The 19392-nt window shown below is 40.0% G+C and overlaps 1 protein-coding gene across 4 annotated transcripts in view; it reads left to right on the forward strand.

Annotated features, from left to right (window-relative positions):
• ccser1 (coiled-coil serine-rich protein 1) overlaps window positions 1-19392 on the forward strand; it is a 127299-nt gene that overhangs the window by 56381 nt on the left and 51526 nt on the right. For 2 of the 4 annotated variants that reach the window (XM_061729305.1, XM_061729306.1), the window contains exons 9-11: window positions 722-799; window positions 8472-8552; window positions 17130-17178. In XM_061729305.1, the coding sequence (XP_061585289.1) occupies window positions 722-799; window positions 8472-8552; window positions 17130-17178 (208 nt within the window). The remainder of the gene's footprint in view (window positions 1-721; window positions 800-8471; window positions 8553-17129; window positions 17179-19392) is intronic. The other 2 variants (XM_061729304.1, XM_061729307.1) reach the window with 1 other exon arrangement.

The raw sequence follows: 19392 nt of genomic DNA on the forward strand, positions 1-19392 counted from the left end.
ACTTTGTTCTGTCCATCTTATCACATATTGTCCCCACTCATCTCTCTTCCTCATTCTGTCGCTCTTTGTCCACGGGGTAACTATATGTTGGTTTGAGAATGACATTACATATTTTTAAATATTTTCAAGTGACTTCCACTTGGTCTAATTTAACACTTTTTAACTCCAAACAAATCATCCTTTTGTGGTTTCTTGTTGCCTGGGTAGATGAGAATTGATATAAAATGATGCCACTGGAAATGTAGCTGACTGACATCTTTAGAATCTTAATTCCTTTACTATTGCCCTCATCTATTTGTTAGATATTGGGAAAGACACTGTAGGAATAAGGTTATTTTTAACATTGTTATTATTATTATGAATGGTATGTCCTCTGTGTTTGAGTGTGTGTGTCCATCTTTCCTACAGTAATGTCCTCTGACAACTCAAGGTCACATTATGGTGCCATGAGCTTGGGGGTGCCCCTGTTGGACAAAACAAGTTTATCACAGTGATGTAGTGAGAAGAGATCACAGCCCTGTGGAATGCACACAATGACAACTTTATTAAAGGTGTACAGACAATAATCATATATGCAGTCAAAACTCTTGGAAGTGCTTCAGAAAAATCTCCTGTATGTTGTTATCCTTTTCGACTTGTGTCCTTTTTTGTTTTCTTTATTTTTTCTTTTTGGTGTGTGCTATATATCACTTAACATGGTCACTTGTGCCCTCTTTCTTAGGATCTCAGCAGAGAAGAAGCTTTGCTGCAACAACTGAGAGAGAAAGATGACCTGATTCTCAGACTCCAGACTGAACTGGTAAGATCCACTTATGGAAAAAATACTTGATTGGACTTCAGTGGTTTTTATTCTCATTAAAGAAGCAACACCATCAGCATTTTTGTGGAATTTGGGAACCACTTTAGTGTCATTATCATCATTAAAAACTAAATTTTCTTGTCACATATTTACTGTAATTCAAAAAATTGCTGATTGTTTTGATAATGATCATACATGCATAGCAGCTGTACCATTGTGGTTAAAAACAATGACAAGTTTAAGGTTTGCTCATTAAATTTTTGGTGCTGTTCTTCTTTATCTGAAGTTTGAAATTAAAAATTAAAACATAATGAATGCGTTTAAATGATTTGTTTTAAGGATATAAATAAAAAAAAACAGCTTGCCTTTGAAGCCTGTATCTTTTTTTACTCCCTTTACCTTTTTCAACTTTAGAAACATTTCCTTCTTTAAAAGGTTAATAAAACATTACAAAGAACTAGAGAGTTTTATGGAAACAGCGTTGGCACTTTTCCGACGTGTAATTTTCCGACTCATGAGATTCAATGCTGCTGAACAGGATGGTGGAAAAGAATGACCAAAAAGAAAAAAGACAGAAACAAATGTGAGAATACTATAATGAGCTTTAAGTAACACCATCACATTGCAGCAGAAGGTCTGTACAATCCATCTTTGATATACAATGCATGTTCTTTCAGCCTAATTTGATAGCAGAATCATTTTAACTCCAATCCAGACAAAAGACATGTACATATTTTTCAATTGCCTTTCTAGATAAGAATGCCCAAAAGGTTAGTTATTTTTCTATTATGTATATCCCCACCCTGCTAATGAAATATGGAAATTTAAATGCACGATGTATTGTCTTGTCATTGTTTTTCCAGCAATTTGGAAGCTGATTCTTGGAACATCTGCAGCAGTGTTCCATTCAGCTAAATCTTTCATCGTTTGTCATCCACATGTCTGTGATTTGTCATCTGCTCTATCAAAGTAATGGAATCGAAATATTACGCCACGCCGACTAATGTGCCAGTGTCATAGCCGTATTTTGAGAGATGCCAGTACAACCCATTGATTTGAGTCTCATACAGCATCTGTTTGTTTCATCACTTTTTGGCACTTATTTTGGCATTTATTTATTTATTTTACACTTTTTTACTCTTTCATCCTCTCCTGTCATCTTTCTTCATCTTCCTGTCAGCAACACCTGTTCATTCTTTTCTTTCTCAGTTGATTGTATTTTTACTGTTCTGTACATGTGGACTTCATGGGTGAGCAAATTTGCAGCTGTCGGAAAGGCGATTAGTACAGGAAACACTTATTTCTCTGAAAATCACGGACGGGCAATATAATGCACTTTCATTTCACAACTAAATACCCTTTTAAGATAATTTAAATTCACTCAAACGTAGTATGTAATTTGTATATTAACTTCTGCTTAACTGGGTTTGAGGATAGTAGCCTAATTAGAGAAGTCAAAAATTCCCTATCCGCAATTGCGAAAAAAAAAAAAAAAAATAGCGATAGCGATGAAGATTATGGCTAGAAGACCAAATAATCTCCCACCACTTTTATCTGTTTCCTCTGCCAGATGTTTCCAGCAAATGTTTGTACACAAGTTCAAGTTCCTTCCCCATCAGTAAGGTGACATTTCATATCCCAAAAGCTTGTCTGACTTCAACCCTCCACATTCCTGTCACCGAATGAAACTCAAATGGGACCCTTCCCCAGTTCTGGCCCTGGTAACCCACTTTTTAGGAGAGCCACTGTGTTCCTTTGGTTTAGCTTTCCATACGTGTACAGTCAAATCGCTCTTAATCTAGCCTGTCCTTTAGGACCAATATGTCTAGGCAGACCCTACCAATGGCTGTTGGTCCTAACGACAAAGACCACAGGATAATTTGGGCACGCAATCCCTTCATAACCATAAGGTGACGAGTCAAGAAGGAGTATTAGTACAATAGTGTATACTAGGTAAAATATTTTTTGTGTTCTCTATACATTGCTTTTAAATGTCCTATGACCTTTTAGAGGATATTTGAGTAAAAATCCATTAACTTTTCAACTGTCCATTCATTCATTTCCATTCAGTGTCTGTAAAGGCAAATAAGACATGAAAAAGATGAGAATGTAACTATCTGGAAAAGGTTTGTTTACCACAAGAAAGTCTACAGGCTGAGCCCCCTACAGTTAATGGGAGGTATAATTAAATACTTTCTTTCATAGAGCCTTTCTTGCGAGAAAACGTTGGAAGCCCTAAGTCGCAGTAAAAAGAAATTTAGTAAAACATGAATTTATTTTCTAAATCCATCCATCCATCCATCCATCGCCCGCCGCTTATCCGTTCCCGGGTCGCGGGGACAGCAGACTCAGCAGAGATGCCCAGACTTCCCTCACCCCAGACACTTCCTCCAGCTCCTCCGAGGGGAGTCCGAGGCGTTCCCAGGCCAGCCGAGAGACATAGTCTCTCCAGCGTGTCCTTGGTCTTCCGCGGGGTCTCCTCCCGGTGGGACATGCCTGGAACACCTCCCTAGGGAGGCGTCCAGGAGGATCCGGTACAGATGCCCAAGCCACCTCAGCTGACTCCTCTCAATGTGGAGGAGTAGCGGCTCGACTCCGAGCTCCTCCCGGGGGACCGAACTCCTCACCCTATCTCTAAGGGAGCGTCCAGCCACCCTGCGGAGGAAACTCATCTCGGCCGCTTGTATCCGCGATCTTGTCCTCTCGGTCACTACCCAAAGTTCATGACCATAGGTGAGGGTAGGTGCGTAGATTGACCGGTAAATCGAGAGCTTCGCCTTTCGACTCAGCTCCTTCTTCACCACGACGGTCCAGTACATCGACCGCATAACTGCGGACGCTGCACCGATCCGTCCGTCAATCTCCCGCTCCATTGTTCCCTGACTCGTGAACAAGATCCCGAGATACTTGAACTCCTCCACCTGAGGCAGGACTTCTCCACCCACCCGGAGAAGGCACGCCACCCTTTCCCGGTGGAGAACCATGGCCTCGGTCTTGGAGGTGCTGATTCTCATCCCTGCCGCGTCGCACTCGGCCGCAAACCAACAGGACAACGTCATCCGCAAAAAGCAGAGACGAAATCCTGTGGTTCCCAAACCGGATCCCCTCCGGCCCCTGGCTGCACCTAGAAATCCTGTTCATAAAAATTATGAACAGGACCGGTGACAAAGGGCAGCCCTGCCGGAGTCCAACATGCACCGGGAACAAGTCTGACCTACTACCGGCAATGCGAACCAAACTCTTGCTCCGATCATACAGAGACCGAACAGCCCTTAATAGAGGGCCCCGGACTCCATACTCACTGAGCCCCCCCCACAGAATGGCACGAGGGACACGGTCAAATGCCTTCTCCAGATCCACAAAGCACATGTAGACTGGTTGGGCAAATTCCCATGAACCCTCGAGCACCCTGCGGAGGGTGTAGAGCTGGTCCAGTGTGTATTTTCTAAATCATGTATGTCATTTATTGGGACTGTCTTGCTTGCAGCATTGCAGTCTTGCTGACGTCCCTCCAATATTTTCTTACATACTAAACTTGTAATGTCCTTTGAGAAGGTGGTCTGCACATTAACAGTAAATAAAAAAGAATAAAGTTTTTATGGCTATATGTCATCTGTTTTTTGTATTTCTTTGGCATGACTTCCTTGCTTTTGCAGGATCGATGTCTCTAGTAGTATGTTTTAAACCAGTTTAGTAAAGTTTAGAAAGGACCAGTTTTCCAGTCATTTGAGTAATATATTGTGGTCAACTGTATCAAATGCAGCACTGAGATCCAGTAAAACTAAGACTGACATGTTTTCACCATCTGTATTCAGGCATATGTCATTAAACACTTTGGTCAGAGGTGTCTCAGTGCTGTGGTGCTGTGTTAAACCTGACTGGAAGGCATCATAGCATTTTTTCTTTGGTCTTACTTAAAAATTGTTGATTTGAGATTGGCCTGTAATTGTTCATTTGTGTCTTGTCAAGATTTTCTCTTTTCAGCAAAGGTTTAATTACAACTGTTTATAGTGGCTCTGGAAACGCCTGACATTAAGGACAAGTTCACGATCAATAACAGGTCTGACTCTAAAATCTTTGAGACCTTTTTGAAAAAAACCTGTGAGCAGGGTCTCTAAACAGCAAGAGGAGGATTTCAGCTGATTTAAGATGTCCTCCATGTCTATACTGTTAATGGGTTTAAACTGTATCATGGAGTTGAAACCCGTTTTTGGTGGACACGTTACATATGCTGGACCTGCTGCTGATGTACCAACTCCTTGTCTTTATTATATTACATTACATACATTACATACATTATATTAAAACCATATAAATTCACAGTAGCATAGCAGCAGTTCTACAGTGCTGTTCATTCGGGCCATTCAGGTCATTGTTTAGTATAGTTATGGCTTTGGGGTAGAAACTGTTCCTAAACTGGGTTGTGTGTGTTCGGATGAACCTGTAGTGTTTGCTATAGTGTTTTAGCAGTTGTGGTCAGCAGAGATGGTGTGTGGGGTGGGTGGAGTCCTTGAGAATCTTATGGGTTTTTCTTCAGGCAGTGAGAGTTGATGATGTCATCCACGGCTGGGAGCTGTGACTTTGTTATTTGTCCTGCAGTCTTAATGACTCTGCGTAGTCTTTTTGTTAACTGCAGAGCAGCTCCCGAGCAGCTCCCATACCACACCAAGATGGTATAGGTCAGGACACTCTCAATGGTGCTGCTATAGTAGGACACAGGCAGGTGCTAGGATAAGTTAATCCTGTTCTCAGGAAGTGTAAATGCTGCTGTGCCTTCTTTACCAGCATGTTGGCATTGTTGATCCATGAGAGCTCTTCTGAGATGTAGATTCCTAGAAAATTGAAATTTTGTAACCCTCTCCACCTCCTCCCCATCGATGTACTGTGGGTCCTCGTTTTCTGGAGAAAAACAATTATGTGTTGAAGTGAAGTTCTTGTCCCATCTGGGCCCGCCGCATTTCGGGGGTTGAGGCTCCGGACAGTGTGTCTCACAACAGCAGGCTGCGGGGTGAGCTCACGGTTGGACGATGGTGCTGGAATGGTGGTGTCTTCTCTCTCCTCATAATGAGCAAAGTGGCTGAAGAAGTGATTCAGTTTTGTTTGTTCAGCAGTATTGTAGTTGGTTTGCTAGTTCTATGGCTTCTGTGGAATGGATTTAGCCAGGTCTCCGTAAAAACAAGACACAGCAGTCCCAAGTGTTTTTCTGCAACGTAAAGGTTAACTCCAGTTTCTCAATCTTGTTGGAGAATGATCTTACATTGGACAAGAAGATGCTGGGCAGTGCAGGCTTGAATGGTTGTTAGCCTAGCCTAGCCCATATCCCGGCCTGACATCCTTGCTTTTGTTTACGGCCCCTGCGCTGCCTCTGATGCTTCCTGATAGGAAGAGCAGTTCACAGAGGGCCCCGGTGGTTTGACAAGCTCTGCTGGGATGTTGTGTGGCAGGTCAACTGAGTTGAAAATACACCTTTACCAACTCGGACCAATGGCGAGTAGTTCTCGTCAAGTGTGCAGGGCATATGCATAAGCATATGTGGCTCTCTTCTTTGGTGTTTGGTGGATTGGATTATTGAAGTTCGAAGAAACAACACACATTGGTAATTTAACAAATAATCTATTTAACAAACAGGAGCCTCAGTAGCGTGTGGAAAAACCACATACAGCCACAACAGCCTGACACCTCCTCCTCATGCTGGTCACCAGCCTGGTCACACACTGCTGCAGGATCAATGTGTTCAATGGGGTTGAGGTCAGGACTACTGTGCCAGTGCCATCTTCTCCACTCCTAAATTCTGGAGGTAGTCTCTGATAAACTCTGCTCTGTGGGGGCAAGCATTGTATTCTCGGAGGATAGAGTTCGGTCCCAGACTGTAGAGATATGGGATTGCCAGTGGTTGCAGAATCTCATCTCGATATCCCTCTACATTGAGATTGCCTCCAAAGATGATGAGCTGATGATGAGTTTTTCCAGTGAGGGTGATGCCGCCCCACACCATCACACTGCTTCCACCTAGAGATATTATTCTATCAATGCAGCAATCAGCATAGTGTTCTCCGCATCTTCTCCACACTTTTACCCCACGATCTGGACTCATCTCTGAACATAATGTTCATCCACAATAAGCTGCCTGATTGTCACCTGATTGGCAGAAACTGGGAGTCCCAGAAGCTCAGCTCAGTAGCAACAGCAAAAAAAAAGCTGTCTGGCATTGGCAAACATGGACACAACCCACAAACTCCGCTGCTCATCCCACAAATGCATGTTCCTTACAAATGTGGCATCATTTAAACATTTTAAAGGGAAATTAACAGGCTTTCCAACAGTATAAGATGTATTGCCAATAATTTCCTTATGTACTTAATAAGGGGAATATATATATATATATATATATATATATATATATATATATATATATATATATATATATGTATATGTGTGTGTGTATGTGTATGCAGACACTGTATATGAGTGCTGTATCCTTGAACCTTTCTGAGTTTGTGTGTTGCCTGTGTGACAAGAGTCTTAGATGGAAACTTGTCCTGCTGCAGTAAAGTTGAAGTGTAGCTTTCGAGGGAAAGGGCAACTCATAGCCAGTGCTCTTCTCATTCTGTGTTTCGTCTGTAAACCCGCCAGTGAAAACCTTTTAATTATCTCATAGAGGGACTTGCTAGCTGGCTGGCTATCACAAGCTGTCACGTTTTATGAGTTTTCCTCTGGCTTGGCTCTAACATTTTGCCAAAGATTCATGCTCCAACTGTAACATTTAACTCTAGAAAGCCTTGCATATATTTCAAGTTGTCAGTCATGATTCGTGGAAACAGCTTTTTAACTCAATCTTTGACCTCACTGCTGAATTTGAAGAGGACAGGATATGTAAATTTAGAGCTATAAAATTAAAGACTTCTCTTTCATTTTCCTTACTATATGCCCACATATACACTTAATTTGATTCATTTTAATGTTGCTGGGTTTTTTTTCATTCAAATCATAGTTAAATTATTCCTCATAGCCTATGCAACTTTCAACCCATTCTCTTTTCCAACCCATGAGTGGTGTCAGAATGATTAGTGACATCGCAGTCAAGTGCTCCCAGTGGAAATAGGGTTGGATTCCTCTTAAGGCCTGCAACCTGGGTTTTCAAAATAATCACGTAGTCGAAGCACAAGAGCTGGCAGGTTCTTGGTCAAGGTAAAAGCGCTGAATTTTGAAGAAAAGGACCCGTGCTTCTCTACACCTACATCTGTAAATCTGCCAGAGGATACCCATTAATTATCCTCTAGAAGGACCTTTATTGCGGGTTGGCCAGCTTTGGCTGTTACTTTTTATGAATTCCTCTCTAGTTATGCACTTTGTAGAGGGTCCATGCTCCAATATTTGGCTTCAGAAAAGTTCCCCTCCAATTCAGCTCTGCTTTATGATCTCTTGGATTTCTAAAAGAGACAGCTAAAAAGAGAAGAGATGACCGAGGCTGTTTTTTTTCTTTCCTTTTGATAGCTAGCAGAACGTGGAAGCCGGCTGTATCAAGTGTTATGAGTTAACTCAAGAGACAGGACTACTGGGAGAGTAGCTGTTCCCATCTATTTGTATTTTATGTCTTTTTTCTTTTGTTTGTTCTTTTGTTGCTTGTAAGATTTCGACATAGCTGATGAGTGTGTGTTTTGTTTGTCTGCAGGAGAGTGCCAAAGCTGCTCTGGACGCTAAAGACTGCCAAATGACTGATCGCACAACGCAGACGGAACACATGGGGCCAGAGGTGAGATTCTCGGAGCAAACACAGTCTCTGTTTCATACTGTTACACTGAAACACGCAAACAATGCATTACACGTTGGACTCAGATTCCAAATCATCAGCTCACTTTATTACACAACACTTCAGGTGCCTTCTTTTCTCTTGTTTTTATCTGACTTCTTTATCTTACCTGTGATAATGTATTGTGTGCCATATAGCAGCCAGATCTCCAACCTCTCTTATTTTCTTTCTCATCCATTTAAAAACATCTTTTCAAGTTGAGAGAAAATAATCCACCGTACTTTATCTCAAGATGTTTTGCTGCATATTGTACTCTGCTGCCTGCTCCTCCCCTTCCTCTTGCAAATTCCCAGAGTGTTCAGAAAAGGTGCAGTACTGCTTCCTGCCTACCTGCCTGACACTCAGCTGACATGGCCTCTTTGGCTAAGCTAAAGGGTGACAGTATGGGAACGCAGCAGACTTAATGGATGACTCTCTAAAAATGGCTGCTTGTGGTGGAAACAGGACCATGGGTTTTGCAGTCTGTCTCTCTGCTTGTTCCTGTTTTCCTCTGTTTCAACAATTCTTTTGGTATACTTTTAATGCTGTGTATAACATTGAGAAAGCTTTGCTACTGTTGGAGTGAGTAGGTGTACAATATCCACACACCACACTGGCTGACGCACACGAATACAAAAAATAGACAATTCCTAGAGCAAGGTAAAGCTGTTATTTGTATCTTAAGAGAAATGATGAGCAATGTTTCTCTGCCACCACATGTTGAGTAAAAAATGTTCAAGTGCTAAACTATTTTAATAATGGCATAATGATAAATGCTATTTCACCAATGAACCAGTTGTAAAGAAAGAAAAAGCGGACTAGTGAGACCAGCTGCCAATGGAAGTTTTAAAAACTATGCAGGAGGGCAGTCAAGTGCTGGATGTGCAGAGGTCATTCCACTTGAAAATGTGCGAAAGCTTGTCCTCAGTCCATACTTAAGCCTCTGCTGCAATACTATTAGATTAAAACCTGTAATATCACTCAGAAAAGCAATCTGGAAATATAAGTCTTCATAGAGAACTATAATGTTGTCTTTGTAGCACATCATCCTGAGGAGACTGACATACACTTGATATAAAATCAACAAAGTTAAATCCTTCGTTATTACAAGGCTCCTTTATGATGCACAATGAAGAGGCCATGATATTTAATCTATAATCCTGAGGGCTTTGTGCAATATTGTGCTGTAACAGACCATTTCTATATGATGAATTGTGTATTTATATTGGATCTTCTTGAAAGATTTTGCACCTTCAGGATCTATTAAACACATTTGCCGTGGCGTGTATGCATCTGTGCTGGAATAATGTGCGCTGCTCAAATTTGAGCCTATAGATTGAACTCCTACATGCCATTATCAGACAGCACTCAGATAGATTATTCTTGTTGCAGACTGTGGTGTGTAAAAACTGCCAATAAGATGCAGTATTTTCACCCCATCTTACTACAAATAAAACTCTTCTGCAAATGAACATGGAGATTTGCCAGTTGTTAGAGGAATGTAAACACAAGTGAAACGGATAAATTTAGCATACATTATGTAATACTATATACTGGAGACAAACTTGACTCCAAAATTGCAGTGCAGAGGAAGATTGCCGGTGACACTCCCCCTACTTCTTCTGTGAATCACAATGAGTCAATAAAACAGGTGCAAACGAGAGAACGCCTCACTTTGCCTCAGAAAAATGCCACTTTGTTGCTACATCTGAATACAGTTTTAGTCCTGAATCTCGTGATTTTGTCATACCTGACATAATTTGTCTTACCAGTTGTTCCTTTGCTGCGACATCTGCATTGCTGTCTTTTTGCCTGTAGTGACTAATGCGCTTCTTATGTAGCCCAAAACAGCTATGGACAGTTGTAGCTGGATTATTTGTACTTGACGCTAAAGTGAGCTATGGTGTGGGAGTCTGTGTGCGTATGTATTGGGGTGCAAATTTATATGTGTGATCAATTTATTTGTGACCGTCTGTGTATATTTGTGCGTGTGGATGTGTATTTGTCGGCGTGTACGCATTTGTTTTGTAAAGCAGCCATTCCTCTTGGCCTTGAATGATGAAGTCAATAAAATGCTGTTAAAAGTGTCAAAGTAACTTTAGGTAAATAGGTTATATTTCTGCTTAACACAGCATTATTCACTTGTTATTGTGGCCTTTGGTATGTTTTATGTGTTGTCATGCCTCATCAGTATACAGCTATTTGCACATTAGTATAGTCATGGCATAAATACAAGATGAATTTAGCTGAACCACTAAGTAATTTATTGCCCGTCCAAATGATTTTCTCTGGACTACGAACCCGGATCATTTTGAAGAAGTGCTGTTATCTCATTTTGTCATCCGAGTTTTGCAGTTTTCCAAAGGTCTGGAGCACGGTAGCCACATCTTCCTAAGGCATTACGTACAGCTTCAAGAAATCTTGCTCTTGCTCATGCTCTTGCTCCTCCATTTGGCTTTTTAATCTATTATAAGACTGTCACACAGCTATAGAGTCCTACATATGTAGCCCCCTCGAGAAGACAGGCTCTTAATTAGAGGAGCAGCTGGCTGCCCGCTAGCAAGCAAAGCTACCAGCACAGGTGACTTTACTCAGCAGTAGCTTAAAGCATGTGCTGTCTGATTTTAGCCCCCTCCCCTCCCATGTGTGCATGAATGTTTGTGTGAAAGAGAGATAGAGGCTGAACGTGCATCAAAGTATTTTTGTATCTGAGTGGGAGATGTGGCGTGGAGCAGGCCTATGTAGGTTAGCTACCCCCATGCATCGAGGACAGTCGGTGAGCAGCAAAAAGTGTGTCCACAAGTGGGGCAGCTATTTCTATTGCTTCTACCACTTCTCAGGGTCGACCATTTCCCTTTTTTTTCCTCTCTTTTTATAAGTCATTCTTCTTCTTTTCTGGAACGTCTTCTTCCTCTCTTTTCTTCTCGACTGAAATGATTGAAAACATCAACAGAAAGGGATCAGTTCTAAGTTTTACTAGATTTGCATCACATCGGAGCACAATGTGTCTTTGGTAATTCACTTCATTTATTGTGTTTGCCTGAAACCTGTCAGCCTCTTCTCTGAAGTTTCCGGGGATGCAAGAATTCATCTGAGACACTTCTGCCCTGGTTTTCTGCATCGGACACTGTGTCCTAGGAACAGCTCCCAACTTTGTCCAATTTTAGGCCAACTTTTGGCAAAGTTATTTCTTAAATCTGTTTCAACAGGACTGCTTCACATCTTGCTGACTTCTAGAAAGGTTTAAAATAAAGTCAAAGGTATTTGGATTGCTGCAGGCCGTGCCGCCTCACTGATAATCCAACTTGTCCTCTCAAGTTAACTTTTGCATTCATTTTTAGTCCAAGTAAATCTCAGTTTATTTATTTACATCATGTTAGTTTTTCTGCAGCTGACAGCTGTATCAAATCCGCCATGAATGATTAACCATTTTGTATAAATCATATACCTTATACTCAAAATTCCTCCTTTAAAGATTGATGCTCTTGATTTAATAGGTAAACCAATTAAAGTTGTAAAAATAATGATAGGACCTCTCAGTCTATCTGATATTTGTTCAGTCCTGCAACTTCAAATGTCAAATTTGGTTATCTTTGGTATGAAGACAAAAAAAAAAGAAAACAAACTGACTTTGCCAAATGAATAATTGTAAGAGATACAATCATGCACATTTCTGTCTGTCTGCAGATATGATATGCACATTATTCTGTAATAGGTATTATAATAACCTTTTGTGGGTTCGACTTTCTGCAGTTTACCTATGAAGACAAAGTGTATACTCTAAACATTTGTACTAAAAATGTCCTGCCACCAAGAAAGATGCGGATACCCGCTGACAAGTGGCAGTCTACAGGGAGTTAAAACCACAGGGAAAAGTTTGAACTGCCCTCATTTTTATTCCTGCTTTTTAAATTTCTCTTTCTGTGATCGTGTCAATATAGAGTTGGCAGGTAAGGTGAAAGGGAAACTGAGACTAGAAAAAGAGGAGGGGGTAAGAAAAAAAAGGCAGAGAACTATTTTCTGCCCCTTAGAGCCTCTTTAGAGCTGAAGGAATGGTATCTTTTTGAAAGTTTTTTTTTCTCTTTTTCACAGGATTAAATCGATTGAGATTGCTTTCTTTCCCCAAGCTAATTTCATGGGCATTCTTAAAAGGAACATTTTATGGGGAGAATCAAAAGCTCTTGGTGGTGAGCTCACTCTCATCCCCTTTTCTCTCTTCTTCTCCCCGTCAGTCTCTTCTTTTGTTGTTGTGTATACTCAGTAGAGTTGAGCAACTCTTATTCATGGCCTCCCATCTCTCTCCTTTTTTTCCCCTCCTTTCTTTAAATCCACCTTTCCCCCTCATTCCTTCTCTCTCTTTCTGAAAAGAATAAGAGTAGCAGAAGATGGATCTGAGTCGTTTATTGTCTGCGTGCTTGATGCCACATTTGAATAGAGGAGCATTTTTGGTAAATCAGACAGATTTTTACTCCTCGTCTCTTATTCTATGGAAGTATGAAGGGAATATAAATGTGAAAAATAAGCATCACTCTTTCCTATGTGGGTTATTTCTTATAAAATGGAGAAAAGTGGGAGAAAAGAACACGGTAAAATATGCATCACATTTGACAGCTTGTCCACCTGGCCATGGCATCATTATAAAATGTAAAAATATAAAATAAACGTTTACATTTTAAGGGCAAAGTACATGCACGTTTTGTATGCTACATGATATTTTCCTTGGTTACAATGACAGACTTATCAGTTTCCGTAGTTTTGTTTTCTCACAGATATAAAAGATAAATAGTAATGTATAATTAAATACGATGTTTAAACAAAAGTCCTTGTCATCTGACATCAAGTGAGGAGGACTAAGACATTCAGACATGCTTATGTATGACCCTGACGAGTGAGCTTGTGATATAAATCTCTGAACAAGAGTCAAGTAAACTCTTCTGACTTCTCTCTGTGAGGAACAAGCCTTTAAAGTTAAGTGAGAGATAACAAATTTATCAAGACAACCTCCACGTAATGACAGTTTAGAGTGGAATGAGACCAATATCAGTTGAAGCACAACTCGAGGCTGTATGGGTGGGTTCGGACATTGTTTTTAAACACTTGAGGGCATCATCCTTTTTTTCATCCTCCCCTCGTGAACTGTCTGACTCACCCAATCTCAAATAGCGGCAGAAGCATGTTGTCAGGACATTTGGCAAAGGCTAATTCTTCTCCTCTTCGCCTAACAATCTTTAAAATCGAGTTTGACAAAATGACAACCTGTAAGTGACTGATTAGCAATTTACAGGGGCACAATTGTTAAGATTAGCACTCAAAAAAGTTGTGATTGTTATAAAGAATTTGTAGAATTTTAGCGAGCCAAACTTTTTTTCACCCGCTCCAAAAACAGCATTTTCATAGTGTAGACTTCTCAGTGTAGACTTAATCTGATGTCTTGTACATCAGATTTGAATTGCATTTTTAAATATTTAGCAATAGCAAGTACTTCAATAAAAACTGTCTACAGTCTTTATTTGCTGATCATCGTGTGTCACATATCCACAACTTCATTATCATAATTGTAATAAATTTAGAGTACAGTCATCATGAATGCACTTAAACAGTTAGTGTTCACTATAGTATATCCTTATTTGTGTCCACTTATATTGTGTTCAGCACAACCCCTGCTGCAAGAGCAGTCCTAATGAACATTTCCTACATTGCCCTGGGGCTTGGAATACTAAATCAATATGTAAAATGAGATAAAATCATATGATTTTGTGTCATCTGTGCTCTCCACATCAGTGCCTGTTTCAGAAGACGGATGGTGATTCAAGTGCTGAGGGTGACTATGTAGGTCTTCCACTGCTATTCCTGTAAACTAGATCACCTTCTACAACCTAGTCTTTACTGAGTAATGTCGTTGCTAGGGATATGAATTAGAAAAAAGAGAGAGAGAGAGAGAGGAGCAGGAGCAGTTTTCTGCAATACGTTGAATGTTTTTCTTACTTTTTTCTCTGTGTCAGTTAGGCTTCTCTTTTCTTTTTGTAGATTTCTAGAGAGGACCACAGTATTGGCAGCCTGTTGCAGTAGCTTTAGTCATATTGTGTCTTTCCTTGTATTTTCTTGAGGCTTTTACTGAACTGTTTTTCAGTTAATATTTTCATTTGAATGCTGGCACTCGTGACAGCAGGGAAGTTGTTGTACATGTGAAAGCAGCTACTTGGAACTTTTTAAGCCCAAGTATAACCCCAAATAAAAATCATCGTAGGACTAAATGTAATGAGTTTGAAGCACTGAATAGGACACAACCAGAGTAATGGGTATGCAGTATTATGGTCTAGACAAGGCGAAGGCAGCAAGAACATTACCAGGTTCTAACGCCTGACACTACAGGCAGACAGAGACTGCAGAAAGAGTCATATTTGTAAAGTAAGTGGGACTCCAGTGCTCATTAATAAAAGATTCTGGACATATTGCTGTGCAGGAGCGTCTCTGCACCCCATTTTGACCTGTTGGATGTGAGTTAACTGAGAGTTTACCTGTGTTATTTACTGATGCTGCATGTGATACCATCTGCTTAGTTGATGCCAAGCTACAAACATCCCAATGTATTTATGGTGATTTCAAAATCACCACTCTCTTTGCTGTATGTCCAGCTTTTATTGCATTTTATTTTATTTTGTCCTCAATCATTTATCGTGCAGCTTCGTAACATTTTTTTCCGGTAACCCCATACTTTTGTAAGTTTTTTGTCCCCATTTCCTTTCTCTCACATCCCCCAGCTTTTTGTTATTTTGGGTTTAGCGCACCTGTTATTCATTCATTTCCTTTGCTCTGAGCTTGTTCTCCATCTTCATATTCCCTCTCTTTCAATAGACAATGCCCCATACAACCTTCTCCTTCTTCTTACTATCAATTTTGTTATTTTTCTGATCATCCTTAGTCTTTTTGGACTTAGTCCTGCTCTTTATTAAATTAGGTATTATTTTCCTATTTGCTGTTCTTTTTTTCCACCTTCATCGTCCCCTCTGCACTATTCTCATCGGTTCTTTAATGTCATTTGACTTGGCCTTTCTTCATTTTCATCACCATAACCAGCCTTTCACCCATACACCCCTCTCATCTCATTCCCTCCTGCTCATCTCTTTTATTACTGTTACCCTTTCACCCTACCCTTGCCTTACATGTCTTTGCTCATATTTTATTAGTTTTTTACCAACTCTTGTTAATTCTCTCTTCAAATGATCCTTGTAATTTAAGCATGTATCATCCTGGTGTATTTCTCTTCTTCTAAAGAAAAATGGCTTTGCAAGTGTGCTGGTGTTATATAAAAATGATGCATTGAAATATTGTTTTAACAACACTTCCAATGGCAGCGATCTTGTTTTTAATCATTCTCTGGGATAAAAGTAACACAATTACTGTTTGAAATCACTTATAATAAGACAAACATGTTACTGGCACCATTATCGCCTGATTTTGTAGCCTGAAGTATTATTAACTCAAGATTACATAACAATAATTTTAGCACTACAAAGCATCTTCACATTCAAGTAGCCCACCTGTAGCTCTTTAGCAGACCCTTAAATTATAGCTGAAGGACCCATTAATATGCAGTCAACAAAAGGCTGTAAACCTAGCGGATGTTTATCATTTCTGTTGCTGTTGCATGATAACAAATGTTCATGGAAATGTAAATTTACACACAGACCTTGTTTACTTTGGTGCCACGAAGGAGAATGAAGTTTTTACAAATCTTTTTACTTTCTTCATAATTTTGTTTCAAAGTTTAAACATTCTAAATAACAGGAATAGAACATTGTCAGTTGGGAAACATTAATATGGATAACATGGGAAGTTATAGAGTGAAATTCCATGTTTTCACAATTCCCCCAAAACTGTGTCCTCGTCTCATGAATTTGAAGCACATTGTTGCAGTTGTAGCTTTTGGCAGATGCCTGTCTGGGTACATGAAGAACAACCATTTGTGGGAACAGGTAGAACAAACCGCCCGTCTTTATAAACCTTGTACTTTGCTGTTGTGCTGTCTTTTCTCCATCTGCTCATGACTGTCATTTACGCAACGCCTTTCACAAATCATCAGTTGTACAGGAAGGCAAGTGTGTGTTCTGTGGTACGTTTCTTTTAATAGGAAGTAGCAGAAGTGCGTGTTTAGCTGTGAATGAATGGATGGATGCTTAAGTGCGATAGATTAAGACGTGGCACGGAGGGCCAGCATACAGCTACAGTATCTCAGCTGTTTTGCATCAATAACACTATATTTGATCATTTTGTATAGTCATATTTGAAACAAAGGTTCTGATGAGTGACTGCCTTTCTTTCATGGCAGCATATTTCTTTATTATTTAACTTCATTTGTAGTTAAGAAAACGTGGCAGACACTGCTGGAGGTGAATTATGATTACTATGGAATGTAAAGTTTTGCTTCTGTCCTATCTAACAAAAGCCCCTCTTTGTCTCACCCTCTTTTTTTATTTAGCTTTATTTATTTAATATTTTTCTTTTGGTTGCTGTTTGTGTCATCATGTCTTTTGTTTCCAGGGCATCAAGGCGCATGGGAGCGCCACTTTGTCATCAAGGAGACAACTGCGTGAGTGTCTCTGTTCTGATATCATCTGACTGGACGTGACTGTGTCTTGTAGTGGTCCACCTTGATGTAGAGAACAGGGGGTCTTGGTACTAAGGCTTGAATAATCTGCAAGCCTAATCACGGTTGATTAGGCTCAGACCTGCAATTATTTTACTTCACAAATCAGCTAACACGGTGCTTATGCCATTTGGTTTCTACCATTAGAATGGCTTTAAGTTTCTAAGACCTTGGGGTAAAGTAATCATTTGGTTTTGCACCCTTGATCTTGAAGTTTATTGAAATATACAATAAAAACGTCTTGATTTAAAGTATTATAAAATAAGTGTTTATTTAAAAAAAATGTCTTTCAGATTGAGATGGATTTATCGGGGAATGCTGGTGATGTGAAGTCAAAATAATCGTGGATAATAATATGACCCAGTCTGTCACATAAATCAAGTCTTTGTATGGAGACCTTGCGTGTTATGAATGCCACCTGCACTGCTTTGTCCTATAAAGTAGAAAAGAATGCTGCCCATGGTAACTAAGAGCTAATCCTCCTCGAAGGGATGGTGACCCAGAAGATCTGGTCTCCGAGATCATCTATTTTCCCTTTAAGGTCAATGTAGCAGAACAGTTCTGTCTGTTGGAAGCTGCTGCAAAGACAATTCAATATTTTCTGTGGTTTGTGACAGAGAGGGGGAAATATACTCAGGCATTAGAGAGTGGTACACGCCTGTTACACTTCGGTGTTGCAGATCATTTCAGTTATAGGCCAATAATTGTGACAAACAACATCGTTTTTAGATGCTGATCAATGTGCATTCCACATCTGGAAGCTCACAAGGTCTTCTCTTAAATGCCAGGTCAGAATTTCAGCCTGGATGAAACAATAAAGAAATCATACTTATTCCCAGGTTGCATTTTATATACAGAATGTTATTTGTGCTGAACAAACAGCAGGCTACATCCTTACAGCTTGTCAGAAAGGTGTGTTGTTGTTTTACTTTGAGGCTAAGAAAATAAAGGCTTTGTTTTAAAAGCTAAAGTCGAAAACACTCCACAGAAAATATTATGTTACTGGGGACTTCATGAATTTCCCAAATATCCCTAATATTAGCAAAAAAGGGAATTAATGCATACTTTTTTAGTGTGTATTCCCTGCCAAGAGTACCTTCCCTACCTTACACTATACTGGATTGTAGTTGAGCATGCTGGTTCAGAGCACCAACGTGTGAATGCAGTGCAATAGTCTCACCCTGTCTCCCTGCCTGTCTTTGCACTCTAAACTTCAGTCTCAGTGGTCCCAACACTCTGGCCTTTTAGCAAACTATGTGGCCTGCAACCTCATCCAAACTGGCTTGCCCCCCCCCCTTCCCTCCACCCTTGGCTCAGACACATTTATGTCGCACAGATGTTTGGAAACCACCACTATTTTTATAATACATATGCAGAAAAAAAATAATATTTACTCAAGAAGGACACATCCAATGTTAAGCATAAAATAGATGGCACTTATTTCGGTGAAGTGTACTTGTGTGTTCACACATGTGGTTATGAGGAAAATAATGGTTAAAGCATAACAAGACAGAAAGAGGCATTAGAGCATCATTTTGATGCTCCATTTACACAAGAGCACCTGTACATTTTCCGTTCTTTTGATGAGTTCGTGCTTGGGTGTGTGTGTGTGCGTGTGTGCGTGCATGCGGAGAGGCGGGGGTTGTTGGTTTATTATTTCACAAAAATCCAACCAAGAAGTATCTCCTTTGTTTGCACAAGTGTGTTCTACAATGTGTGCTTGTATGTGTTGGTGTTTATTTTTTCTCATTAAATTCCCCAAAGATTGACGGTAATGCTGTGCTGTTGAATTATTAGTCCCTTCTGTACCTGTTGCAGAGCACTATTAATGAGCTAAACTTAATTTATTTAACAAGGTGAAACCAAGTGTCAACCTCTGTGGTTGCTGAGGCCAGCAGTATCTCTTGATGTAGTTGTTATTAAATTCAGTAGATGCTTGTGCCAAAGTGAGACATCTGTTGACGTATGCACCTTACATCAATGGAACAAATAAATAAATAAAAATGTTTGGTATAAATTTAGTAGTCACACGCCTTAGGGAAGAAAGTGACTCCTGGTAAGTCAGTGAATATATTTTTGTTGCTTGTCAGATGGCTGAGCATTTTTTTGTCTAGTTTTTTTCTATATTTTTTTTTTTAGCTCTGGGCAGACACCTTA

The sequence above is a fragment of the Cololabis saira genome, chromosome 9, assembly GCF_033807715.1.
Source record: "Cololabis saira isolate AMF1-May2022 chromosome 9, fColSai1.1, whole genome shotgun sequence".
NCBI classification, from domain to species: domain Eukaryota; kingdom Metazoa; phylum Chordata; class Actinopteri; order Beloniformes; family Belonidae; genus Cololabis; species Cololabis saira.